At 44.4% G+C, this 12,358-nt stretch overlaps 1 protein-coding gene across 3 annotated transcripts in view; it reads left to right on the forward strand.

The window, feature by feature from the left end:
* LOC116090595 overlaps positions 1–11,014 on the forward strand; it is a 172,997-nt gene extending 161,983 nt beyond the window's left edge. For all 3 annotated transcript variants that reach the window (XM_031371244.1, XM_031371243.1, XM_031371245.1), the window contains one exon: positions 9,865–11,014. In XM_031371244.1, the coding sequence (XP_031227104.1) occupies positions 9,865–10,243 (379 nt within the window). In that variant the 3' untranslated portion in view covers positions 10,244–11,014. The remainder of the gene's footprint in view (positions 1–9,864) is intronic.
* The last annotated feature ends 1,344 nt before the right edge of the window (positions 11,015–12,358 follow it).

Consider the following 12,358-nt stretch of genomic DNA (forward strand, 5'->3'; position numbering starts at 1 on the left):
AAAAAAAAGAAAAAGAAAAAGGCCAACTGAGCAAGCTGTGAGGAAAACCGAGTCAACCGCGACCTTTGCTTCAGCTTCTGCTTCCAAGTCCTTTCTTGAGTCTCTGCCCTGCCTTCCTTTCATGTTTACTATAAACTGTAAGCAGAAATAAACCCTTTTCTCCACAGGCTGCTTTCAGCCATGGTCCATGGTGTTTATTACATTAGCAGAAAACCAACTAGAACGTTGTTACTAAGGCCACGCAGACTGCCTTCATCAAGCAGCGGTCCATATATTTGCTATTCACATCTTGGTCTATTTCGCAATAAAAGGAAGTTTTTCTTTAAAATACCTCCACAGACATAGAACTTGCTTAAAGAAAGGCGTACTGTGGGAACTTAAAAAAAAAATCAAAAGCAACTCTTATTTATGTGTGTCTCTATGTTCACAGGTGTGCATATACAGATATGTTCATTTGCATATGCATGTGTCTAGGCATGTGCTCATAGGCATGTGTGTATTTGCGTGTGTGTGTGTGTGTGTGTGTGTGTGTGTGTGTGTGTGTGTGTGTATGCATGTGGAGGGCAGCAGCCAACACCAGGTGTCTCCTTTAATCACTCTTCAACATTTTAAGACAAGGGCTTTGTCTCAGCCTAGCACTCACAGATCTGCCTAGTGGCCAGCAAGCCCCAGGGCTCCTCTTGTTTTAACCACTCGGTACTGGAGTTACAGATAGCCATCATGGCCCCAGCGTTTTCATGTGGTTCTGAAGATCTGAACTCACCTTCTCATGCTTATACAGCAAGCATTTGACTGACTGAGCCATCTCCCCAGTGCCCCCAAAATCTTTCTATAGGTTCCATCTCTCCTCTGCCTTCTTCAGTTCTGCCCTTTCTAGATAAGAAATCTTCTGAGAGTTTCTGGCATGCAGGAGATTCTAAACATTTTCGTATTCTAAGTCTTTTCTGCCAGGTGGTGATTTAAAATAGACTTGGAAACTGCTGTGCCTTCCGCACTTGTTCGTGCCTGATTGCCAGGGCAGCACCTTAGTGACCTGCCTCAATCCTGTGGCAAGGGAGGCATTACCCAGACATGTGTGAACGTCTGCGCTCACTCTTCTCAGGGGGCCCAGGACAATCACCAGATCCCTGGCCCACTTTATCTTGAGGACTCCAGCCACTTTCTAATCATAGCTCAGAGATACAGTCTCTGAAGCATCCCTTGTGGGGCAGCTCCAGCAAAGGCAGTGAGCATGATGGTTGCAGTGGCGTCGGTTGGCACTTTGAGTACAAGATTCTCGGGACCACACTTTGCCGCTAGAGCTGTATTTAATAGCAGATTCTGCTTCTTGGTATCTGAAAAATCAGGTTGCTGTCTTCCTCGTTTACCCTAGTGGATGGTGCTTCCCTGTTAATTGAGCATCATGTCATGGTCTTCCTGTTTTCACTCAAAATGTTTTAATGAATTTGTCTCACTCTTTCAATTTTTTTTTTAAAAAAGAAGAAATTGATTCAATTCCTTAATCTTCTGAACACAGATTTGAATTTTCTTTTGCTTTTGCTTGTTATATATTGTGCCTCCAGAGACATGTTGGATTATCTTGTCATTTTGACACTGATTTACCAGAATGAACTTCCTGTGAGAATTCGGTTGCAGAGAAATGGTTCTGCCTCAGAGCAGATAATTTCCATTATTTTGATTTTTCCCAGTCCAGGACCTTATTGAATGCACACTAAAAACAGCAGTCTGCAGCCAACTGGGTCTGCACGTATTCCTTCCTAATGCAAACGATTGCTCACTTGTTTGGAGCTGGGCAACTTAGCTTAGAAATATCATTTTTATTTTTTATATTGGTATATTGCTGAGCACCCAGATAAACATAGCACGGACCAAAGGCTTATTTAGATATTTGCTCAATCTTGCATCTAGCTAGACTTTAGTTTTGAGAAATTTTTCTTGTTATGTCCGAGATCCATTTTTCCTGTAAATAGAGCCAAAATGTGCTCAAAAGCAACATGAAGCTAATCAAAGAAAAAAAAAAACAGTGCACTTGAGGTCGTGGTTGCTTAAAATACGAGGCTGTCAGAAAGCATTCTGGTCCATTTTCATCTTCACTGCCTCCCATCCCTTTTGGAAGCAAAACAGCTTCCATACATTTCAAACAAGTGTATTTATCCACATGGTCATTTCCCCTAGCTGTGGAATAATGTTCTGGAAGAACTTGACCACACTAGACAATGGCATAAGAGCCTAGGTGCAGCCAAGCAGAACGATGCAGGTCTACCAAGTCACACACCTGTACGATGAAGACCGGGTGGGGGACATGTGCTCTTCCAAGGAAGATGGCTAGCCAAGAAAACCCCAGACCTCCTGCCTTGAATCTCCCTGGAAGCCACACTTTGCTCTCTCCCATTTCCACTCATCAAATCTGTGCTCCCCTACCCTGCCTCTGTTTCCATCCCTCCTGCGCCAGCCCATTCCTGGAGTGAAGGTCTTGAGTTACAAACATGATTGCACTGCTGCTTTCCTTCCATAGGACAATCCCATTCCAACAGGATACAGTCCAGTGTATTCTTTTTTTTATTATTATTATTACTATTGGATATTTTCTTTATTTACATCTCAAATGTTATCCCCTTTCCCAGTTTTCCTCCCTCCTAGAAACCCCCTATCCCATCCTCCCTCCCCCTGCTTCTATGAGGATGCTCCTCCACCCACCCACCCACTCTCACCTCCCTGCCCTTGATTCCCCTACACTGGGGCATCTATCTCGAGCCTTCATAGGACCAAAGACCTCTCCTCCCATTGATGCATGACAAGGCCATCCTCTGCTACATGTGCAGCCAGAGCCATGTGTACTCCTTTGTTGATGGCTTAGTCCCTGGGAGCTCTGGGAGGTCTGGTTGGTTGATATTGTTGTTCTTCCTATGGGGTTGCAAACCCCTTCAACTCCTTCAGTCCTTTCTCTAACTCCTCTATTGGGGACCCAGAGCTCAGTCTGATGGAGGGTCCATCCTCCCTCACCCAGTTCACCCATCACCGTTCTCTACCCTACCTCACAGTCCAGCTCCACCTACCTCTTTTTGGTACCTCAAAAGCTCTACACTCTGCTTGCCAGGACCCTTTATTGAGCAACAGCTGAATATATTACTGTCTTGCAGAGCACACTCTTGATTTGTAATGGAGTATGTATCATTCTTTGATTCTTGTAGGACCCACCAGAGAAGAAAACCTGCTTGTTTGTTTGTTTTATTTTGTTGTTGTTATTATTTTTCTAACCAGGGAATGATTTAATTGGTAAAACTTGAGCAGTCAAGCTTAGCCATCAACTTTTAATATCTCAAATTGGTTATGCTTGAGTCTTTGCCACTAAGAATCCGAGCCGGACCTCCTGAGTATATTCACGTTACATCAGTACAGTAAATATTAATTAAAATCTATTATGTTTATTATGCAATTTACGTTAGTTTAAACTCTGCCTCGGTAGCTGGTCCCATTGTCTTTTGTCTTTGAGTTTGTGCAAGGCCCTGGGTTGAGTTCCCAGGATCACCATAACAAAACAACAGCCAACAAATGAAAACAAAGGGGCTTTTAAGAGGTGCGGCTGTGCAGAACTTTAGTCCCAGCACTTGGGAGGAAGAGGCAGGTGGATGTCTATGAGTTCAGGGTATATGTGGAGAGTTCTAGGCCGTCCAAGTCTCACTATGACAAATTACTGGGCATGGCTAACATAGGGTTAGGTTAACACAGACTACTAGCAGTCCTGGGCTTTGTAGACTCCAATCACTCTGTGATAACAAGATCCACACATGCTTGATAGAAAACTAATTCTTCTGCAGAACCATGAGTAGGACATTCTCCAGTGCTAACTTCTTAGTGTCTGGAGTCTGACAGTCCTGCAGATCCCACAGGAGGGCCCCTGAGGACTCAGCCCTGCATGGACTCCCACTACCTAACCTGTGTTTAGTTGAGGGAGTGTAGCGATGGGCTTCCTGCCATCTTCCTGCCCTGGCACTCCAGGTGACTGACCATAGGCTATAGCCTGTTCTCTGTAAATTACAGCTAGTGACATAAATAGCTGCACTCCTCTGAAGAGTTTAGCAGTGGCATCTGCCTGAGGACCTCCCACTACCTGACAGGTACAGTGGTCTGAAGACTGTGTCCTGGGACAAACCAGAAGCCATTTAGGCAGGGCCTTCTATTGGGAGCTCAGGCAGAACCTAGCTATGAGTTCATTGAAGGAGATGGGAACTTGGAGGACAGGGGAGCAAGGGAGAATGAACGCAGTTGCCTGGCCAAGCCCAAGTCTGGGCAGAAGGGTGTGATGTACTTATCTGTCTCTGAGCAATGAATGCCTTAGGGGCTCCTTGGGCCTCAAACCTGAGCAAGAGCTGAGTCATGGGGGTTTGGGGGTGGAGAATGGGAGGTTTGCGTGGAGAGACGTGGTGAGTAGCCCCACTGAAAAGTGTGGAGTAAAGGTTCTAGAGCCTTTCTATCTGAGCCTTTGAACCATTTGTCTCCTTGTCTGGACTGTTTCCTCATTTGAATGTGTTGCTCTGGAGGAGAAACTGGTTTGTTCAGTCTCCTGCAGCTTGCAAGGCTGCCTGGAACCCTTCTTGCGGAGGTCTGGCAGGATGTGCGGGATCTACATGATTCTGGGTTTCTGCAGAGATATCCTGGTTTGTGTCAGGGTTGAGAGCCCATGTGCTAGATGATCCATCCCCAGAGGCTCTTTCTCAGCTGAAGCATTCCATTGTCTAAAATTTACTGAGTCAGGCATAGGAACGCACGGAAGATTAGCATTCAGCTCCCGTGACTCATACATTTCCGGTTGTGTGTTACATACCAGGAAGTCATCAGCTGCAAATGAGTTTCTGAAAAGCTGTGTCTCTGGGTCACCAAGACATAGTCTCTTCCCATGTTTGATAATCACTTCAACTTGACTATTATAGACTGGGGGCTTGAAGGACAAAACCTGCCTAATACCTCCCAGTAGCCTGAATCTGTTTGGCGTTGGACCGGCACTTGTTTTCCAGTTCCACACAGACTAACCACAGTGTATTACTCTCAGCCAACCCCAACCCTCTGTGCTCTGTGTTACCTGCCCGAACCAGATTCCATTAAGCACAGAGCCTAGAGTTTCTCCCCGGAAGCATTTGGATATGTAGGTCTGGAGCTCAGAAGACAGGTTTGGCTGGAGATAGGAGCTAAGAGAGGCAGGGAACATTAGGCAACGATTCGATTCGTATCGCTTCTTAGACACTCACTCCAAGTCTCCATCCAGCCTCCTTAGCACCTGACTCACTTTTCCTTCCTCACCCACACCAAGCATTCCCACCATCCCCTTCTGCCAGTGGACTCATCAGCCCCTTGCTGAAACCTGGAAACTGCTATTTTAAACACCTTCTCCTTCAGTCTGCCGCGAGACTTTTGCAAAAAAATAAATAAATAAATAAAAAGTAAGAAATAAAAAGAAAGAAAGAAAAGAGGGGGAAAAAAACCTCTTGAGTTCATCAGACTGTTTTCCATCTCTTGTGTGGCCACTCTGGTTCAAGCCACCAACATCTTCCCCAGGAGGGTAGACTTCCTTGGTTCCTCTCTCTGCAGACATAATTGCCTTCCATGTCTACAGCTGCCCCATTCGAAACCATTGATCATTTCACGGAACAACCCCCATCTTGCCTCTCCCTTGCATGTGTGCACTGCTTTTCCACTGCCTGGAATAAAGGCCAAGCGCAGTCACAAAGCCCGTCACAGTCTGCAGTCTGGCCCCTGCCTCCTCTGCAGCCTATGCTCCCCTGATGGGAACTTCTGCTGGCTCAATAGCCTTTCCCTCTGGCCTCTGATACTTGTGTTTTCTGCAAGAAGGCTTTTCCTTCCACCAGTTACTTGGATGACTCCGGATCTTTTTAACATCCCACTTTAAGCTGTCACTTCTCTGAAAACTATCCGTGCTTCCCAAGATCAAGTAGGTCCCTGCTCCTACCTGACAGCATCCCTGTATGTAGCCTGGTATTAAGTTTATCACATTGCATTGGGATTGAGTCTGATCATCTGTTCTGCTTGAGATTTACACAGCGAGTGAAGGAGCCCTCACTCTCCAGCTAGTTCCTCTTCCTCATTTAGGACATGCTGGAGATGGAATGGGGACACAATGAAGGCATGTTATGAAGTAGGAAATACAACGGGAAAGAAGATGTTGAAAATAGAAGGGGGAAACATGACTTTCCTCTGCAACCAAAAGGGAACAAGCTAACATCTTGCCAAAGGAAGGGTAATAGCCCATAGGAAACTACTGGTTTTATTTTCGGGGACTTTACGACTATTTGAGTTTTTTTTTTTTAATAAATCTTTATTTTTATTTTTATTTTTATTTTTTATTCATTTATTTTTTAATTAATCATTCCATTCATCTACATCTCAAATGATATCCCACCTTCTGGTTACCCCTCCACGAACCCCCACCCCATCCCACATTTGCTCTCCCCCCTCCCCTTTGCCTATAAGAGAGTGCTCCCACCCCTACCACTCCAGCATCCCTCTGCCCTGGGTCATCAAACCTCCCCAGACCAAGGGCCTCCTCTCCCATTGCTGTCAGGCAAAGTCATTCTCTGCTACATATGTATCAGGAGCTGAGAAAACTGGAAATAGTTCTATTTGAGTTTTAATAGTACCCTTATATATATGAACTTTGAGAAAAAGAAAAGCAACAGTAGAAAAGCTTCTCACTAGGAGCCTGTGGCTACCACCAATCCCATCAAACCAGTTTGTGAGGTTTTTGAACAGGGTGTGGTGTTTCAGGAGATGACACTGCTCTGATGTCATAGAAACAATCGCAGTGGGAGGGTTATGGTTCCTGATAGGTTGACTACACACACACACACACACACACACACACATACACACACACACATACGAGAAGTTGTGGAACTACAGGAAGTGGGATGGATATGATAGGAGTTAGGGTAATTAACTGAAGGATTATCAAAATATATTGTATGGATTCCTCAAATAATTAAATAATATTTTTAATGTAATCCATTGACTTGAGATGCAGATTTTTTTTGTTAGTTTCATCATCTAATATTTTGGAATCGAGGCGGAGGTGGGTGAAGGGCATGTGTGAACTTGCATCATGAAAGCCCAGAGTTTGGAGCCAAGCCAAACACTATTGCATGCAAATTCCTCTCTCTATTCCCTATAAAGTCTGGGAGGCAAATGCTGCCTTGCAGGGCTGTTTGGAAAACTGAAGAGAGGACAATGCAGGGGACACAGGCTTCTCACATCCCAGGTGCACGGTAGCTGCTGTGTTTAATTATTTAAGAGCATCTGGGCTGCACTCACTGGCAAACAGAGAGCTCATGAAATATTTCTATCCTGAAAGGAAGAGATACTGTTCCTCTGCTGCCTGCTCCCTAACAGAGAGAGGGCAAGGTGGCCTGGCATAGAAAAGCTCCAGAGAGGCTCTGGAAATGAAGCAGGATCTGATTTTCAATGGATCTAATTCAATCTATCTAGGAGATAGAGCACAAAGCAAGGTTCTTCTCAGCTTTTCCCTCTGCAATGCCATGGATATTTGTGCCATCCTGGATTCCTGCACTGAAACCTAATCTCCACTATGAGAGATGCCATCAGTTGATTCAGTGTTAAGGTCAGAGCCTTCTGAAGAGAATTAATGCCCTTATGACCTAGACCTGGGAGAATGCCTTCACTCATGCCCTAGACACACATCAGTGCTGTCTATGAAGCATTAAGCAAACTCTCTCCAGACCTCATCAGTTTGCATCTTGACCTTAGATGCCCTGGATGTCAGAACTGTATGAAATGAACTTCTGTGTTTCTAAGATCCCCCAGTCTATGCTACTTTTGTAACAGAAACCTGAACAGACTATGACATGGCACTCCTGAAGAAGAGACACAGAGGAGGACAGCCAGAGAAAAGACCAAGAGACCTCATTTAGATCTTTGAGTGCTTTTTAAAAATATTCAGCCATTTTAAAACATTTTCTTCTGTCAAAAGTAAGTGGTGTTCAGTTGGAAACATTCATACAAGGAAAAAGAAAAAGGAAAGCGCGTTCATTCTTTCAAAGTTTTTTCTAGGAAATCCAGATGTACACTGTGTTCTAATGTAAGAAATGAGCTCACCCAGTATGATATAGAACAACTGTTCTGTAAAGATCTTTCCCATTGGATAGCCTTCTGGGTGGGAAAGTAAAAAGTATCCAGTGTCCCCCTGGGTGACATTGGTGGGCAACTGCATACAACAAGCCCCCCACTCGGCCCTCTTTGAGATTCAGAGTTGAGTTTTGCCATTCCATCTCCACTGAACAATTTTAGAGTGAATCCTTTACACAGCCCACCATTGTTCTTTACAGAGTCCTCACATTCAGTCTTTTCGAGAAAGGGCAGTAGAAAAATGCTTAAATCACAATAGCAGTGGGCTTCCAGTGGGAGGAGGCAGGGGCTGGTACTCAGCAGTTCTTCTTTCCTGTTCTATCTGACCTTGAAGGTTTGTTTCATTTTGTTTTGTTTTGTTTTCTGGGAATTTTGTCCAATGAATTTTGATCATGTTCATTCTTCCTCCTAGCCAATGCCCTTGCCAGGTTTATCTACTCCCTCCCTTGCTACCCAACTTGGTGACACCCCAGCTTTAAAGAGGACAATCTGTGCTGCTCAAATATCTTAGATGTGTGGTCTTCCACTGGAATATGATCGATTTATTAGGGGATACATTCTCAGAGAAAACTTTCTCTTCATTTCTCAGCAGCTAACAACTTCCAATAGGTTCTCTATGTCTTCTATGGTGGGATTTGGTCCTCTGAAGTCTATGCTAAGAGTCACTCAATTTCTAGTCAACAAGCAAAAAATGACAGAGATGCAGCTCTTGTTTTTAAACAGTAGTGTAGAGGTAGAGCTAAAGGACACAGTTACTTCTTATAAAGGGTTTTCTTTTTCATTTTCACAGAAATACCTAATTCTTGATGGGAAGAAAAAACAGGTGTGATGGTTAATTCTGATTGTAAAACTGGCACAATCTATAATCATTGTGCCAATGAGGGATTGTCTAAATCAGTTTGGTCTATGAGTAAGTCTGTGGGGGGTTGATGTAGGAGGACCCAGTCCCCTATGGGTGGCACCATTCCCTGGGCATGGGATGCAGAACTGTGTAAGTATAGAAATAAGCACTGGCAAGCATGCATGCCTTCATTCCTCTCTGCTCCTGACTATGGAAGTGACAATTGCAAGACCCTGCAAGATGCCCTTGCAGAGGTGGACTCTAACCTGGAATTATGAGCTAAATGAAACCTTTCTAAATTTTTTTTTTTTTTTTGGTCAGAGTTATCACAACTAGACAAGTTGACAGAATTATATTAAAGCAGCCTATGTTTAATGAGAGACTATTATGACCAGAAACTATGGTATAGTAAATGATAAACATTCATCTTATTAGAAAAAGGTTTTATTTTCATTTATGAGATACTTGTATGGGGATATGTGCACATGAATGCAGAGACCAAGGAGATCGGAAGAGGGTATCGAACACCCAGGAGCTGGAGTACCAGGCAGTTGTAAGCCACCTGACATGGGAGCTGGGAACAGCACTTGGATCCTCTGGAAGAACAGCATGTGCTTCTTAACCTCTGAGCCATCTCTCCAGTCCTAAGCATTGGTTTTTTTCATGCTCATAATCAGACTAAGAAGACTGTGGTCATTATATTGTTGTAGAATCTGAGATAAGGGGAAGTTAAATAACTTGTCCAAAGGAACTCAGGTAGGAAGAGATGGAACTGGGGTTCCCACGCCACTGAAAGCACAGCCTTTGGGTTAGGAGATGGTGTCAGTGTTGCGGTGACCTAGAGTAAACACTATGATTTCACTTTCTAGGTACTGTGGCCTGGAAACCAGCTTGCTGACATCCCCCCTGGTGGGGTTCATGGTGACCAATCAGTGCAAGTACCATACACCCATCGGCTTCCCTCAGATACCACTGGCTGCCCTGGCTGTGGAGAAAGTGGGTCGCTCCAGTGTGTGTTACCGACTTGCTCTGTTTCCTCCTAAACCCAGCAAGGAGCTGCTTTCAGTAACTCACCACGATCTCATTGATGGTTTGTTCTTAGGCCACCCTAAGTTAGCACAGTTTGACACTCTGGCATGTACCACAGGGTCTTCAGTCCATGTCTTTGTGAATCCAGCGACGAGCAAACCGGAGAGCCTTCCAGAGAACTTCAGGAACAGTCTACAGAAGCTGATGAGTCCAGCATAGTGTGGATTGTCGAACACCGTCTACGGAAATCATCATGTCATAAAATGAAGTTTAGGTTGTTCTCTGCACATTTCCCTTCTAACTCCTTAGCATATATCATTGCCTTTAAAATGTCTGTCAATGCCTTAAACGTTTTTATAACAGTTATTGAAGCTCTTAGTGGAATATCTCTTTGGACCAGTCCTGTAGCCAAGTACTTTACACAGTTTAACACACATAGCAGCTCATAACTGTGCAATGAGAGAGGCACCATTCTAACCCTTTTATGAGAAGTGCGCTGTGAGGTTTGCTGGCAGAAGGCATCCTCCTTGTAAAACTACCATACTCCAAACTCACACTCTTAACCTCGGCACTGATGTCCTCTCCACCATGCAGCCCCAACCCCAAGCCAACCCAGGGCCATGAAGATGGTCATTTTCACATGACGGCCACACACTGCCTGCAGGCCTGTTGTTACGCTGGCTTCTCCACATCCAATGAAATTCTTTACTTCTTTGCCAATATCTTATCAGCAGGTTACCTATTTCCCATGGTTTGGGTTTATTAATCTAATTTGACTCATATCTTTAGCTTTGTTCAGTAAATAGATCCCTGAATTATTTTTTTTGTATGTGTGTGTCTGTCAGTGTGAACTTATGGTACTAGAAAAATCACCTTTCCTGTCAAACCTTTGATGTTTCTCCGCCACATCCTTAGCCTACATCCATCACCTCTGTCATGGGTGGAAGTTACCAAGTAACTGAATAAAATTAATCTCTGATGCTATGTGAAGACTGTGCTGAAGTGTGACAGTAATCAAGGCTGCCCGTGCTGAGTGCTGCCCATACCTAATGCTGGGAGCAACTAGAGAGCTGATGCCATCATCACTGCTCTCCATCTAAAGATGGTGGTGGGAAACAGCAGGGAGGGTTCTAATATTAGATCTGCCTGTACCTCAACTGGACAGAAAAAACTCTAGGTTTACTCTCTGGGCCTGTGGCCACATCTGGAAAAGAAGGTCTCTAATGATCTTTCCCAGCTGGATTCCTTGAATGCTTTTCAAGCAAAAGAAGACTCTTAGTCAGCTGTGGGATTCAATGACAAGTATGACAAGTCCCTACCACCTCTTCTAGCTCCAGAATATCCTTTCCATGCACAGTACACACAAAGGCCACATGCTATCCTTTGGCATCAAGTCCATTCTCTTATGTCCAGATAAACATTAAGGTTTTAAAACACTTCTATAACAAGCTTGGGAAACTATTTTCCAGCAAACTGGGGTATGCAGGCACTGACCTGGCCCAACTGGACCTGCTCATGTCGGTCCTTGGAGGCCTTGCTTCGTTCCCAGAGGTTCTTGCTCTCACACTATCTCTTCATGCTGTATACCCATCTTTCACCTGAGAGGTGGGTATTCTTATTCTTTCTTTCTTTTTTTAAATTTTTTGTTTTTGTTTTTCGAGACAGGGTTTCTCTGTGTAGCCCTGGCTATCCTGGAACTCACTCTGTAGACCAGGCTGGCCTCAAATTCAGAAATCCACCTGCCTCTGCCTCCCAAGTGTTGGGACTAAAGGCGTATACCACCACTGCCCGGCAGGTATTCTTATTCTTATTCCACTATATATTCGGGAAAGACTAAAGAGAAAGATGACTTGCAGAGACCATAGAACCTTTGGTTGGTAGAACTAAAACTTGAGTCCATGTAGGGCTTTGGGCCCATCCTTTCTTTCTCTTTAAATGTGTGTGTATATGTGTGTGTGTGTGTGTGTGTGTGATGTGTATGCATGGGTGAGGTGTGCATGTTCTTGTGCAGGTTTGTACTTAAGTAAGTACATCCTCAGGAATGTCATCCACCACCTTTGAGACAGGGTCTCTCATTAGACAGGAGCTCCCTTTTTAGAACAGTCTATGCAGCCAGTGAGGCTTGGGAATCCACCTGTCTCTGCTTCTCAGAGTTGGGATCACAAAATGTGGTGGTTTGAATGATATGGCTTAGTCACCAGGAAGTGGAGCTGTTTGAGACAAATTAGGAGATGCACCACTGGGAGTGAGCTTTGAGGTTTAAAATACCCACTCTAGGCCCAGTGTCTCTCTCTGCTAGGGCTGGGGAGATAACTATAAGCAAGCCCTCGTTTA

This window comes from Mastomys coucha, unplaced genomic scaffold (genome assembly GCF_008632895.1).
Source record: "Mastomys coucha isolate ucsf_1 unplaced genomic scaffold, UCSF_Mcou_1 pScaffold15, whole genome shotgun sequence".
Classification (NCBI taxonomy): Eukaryota; Metazoa; Chordata; class Mammalia; order Rodentia; family Muridae; genus Mastomys; species Mastomys coucha.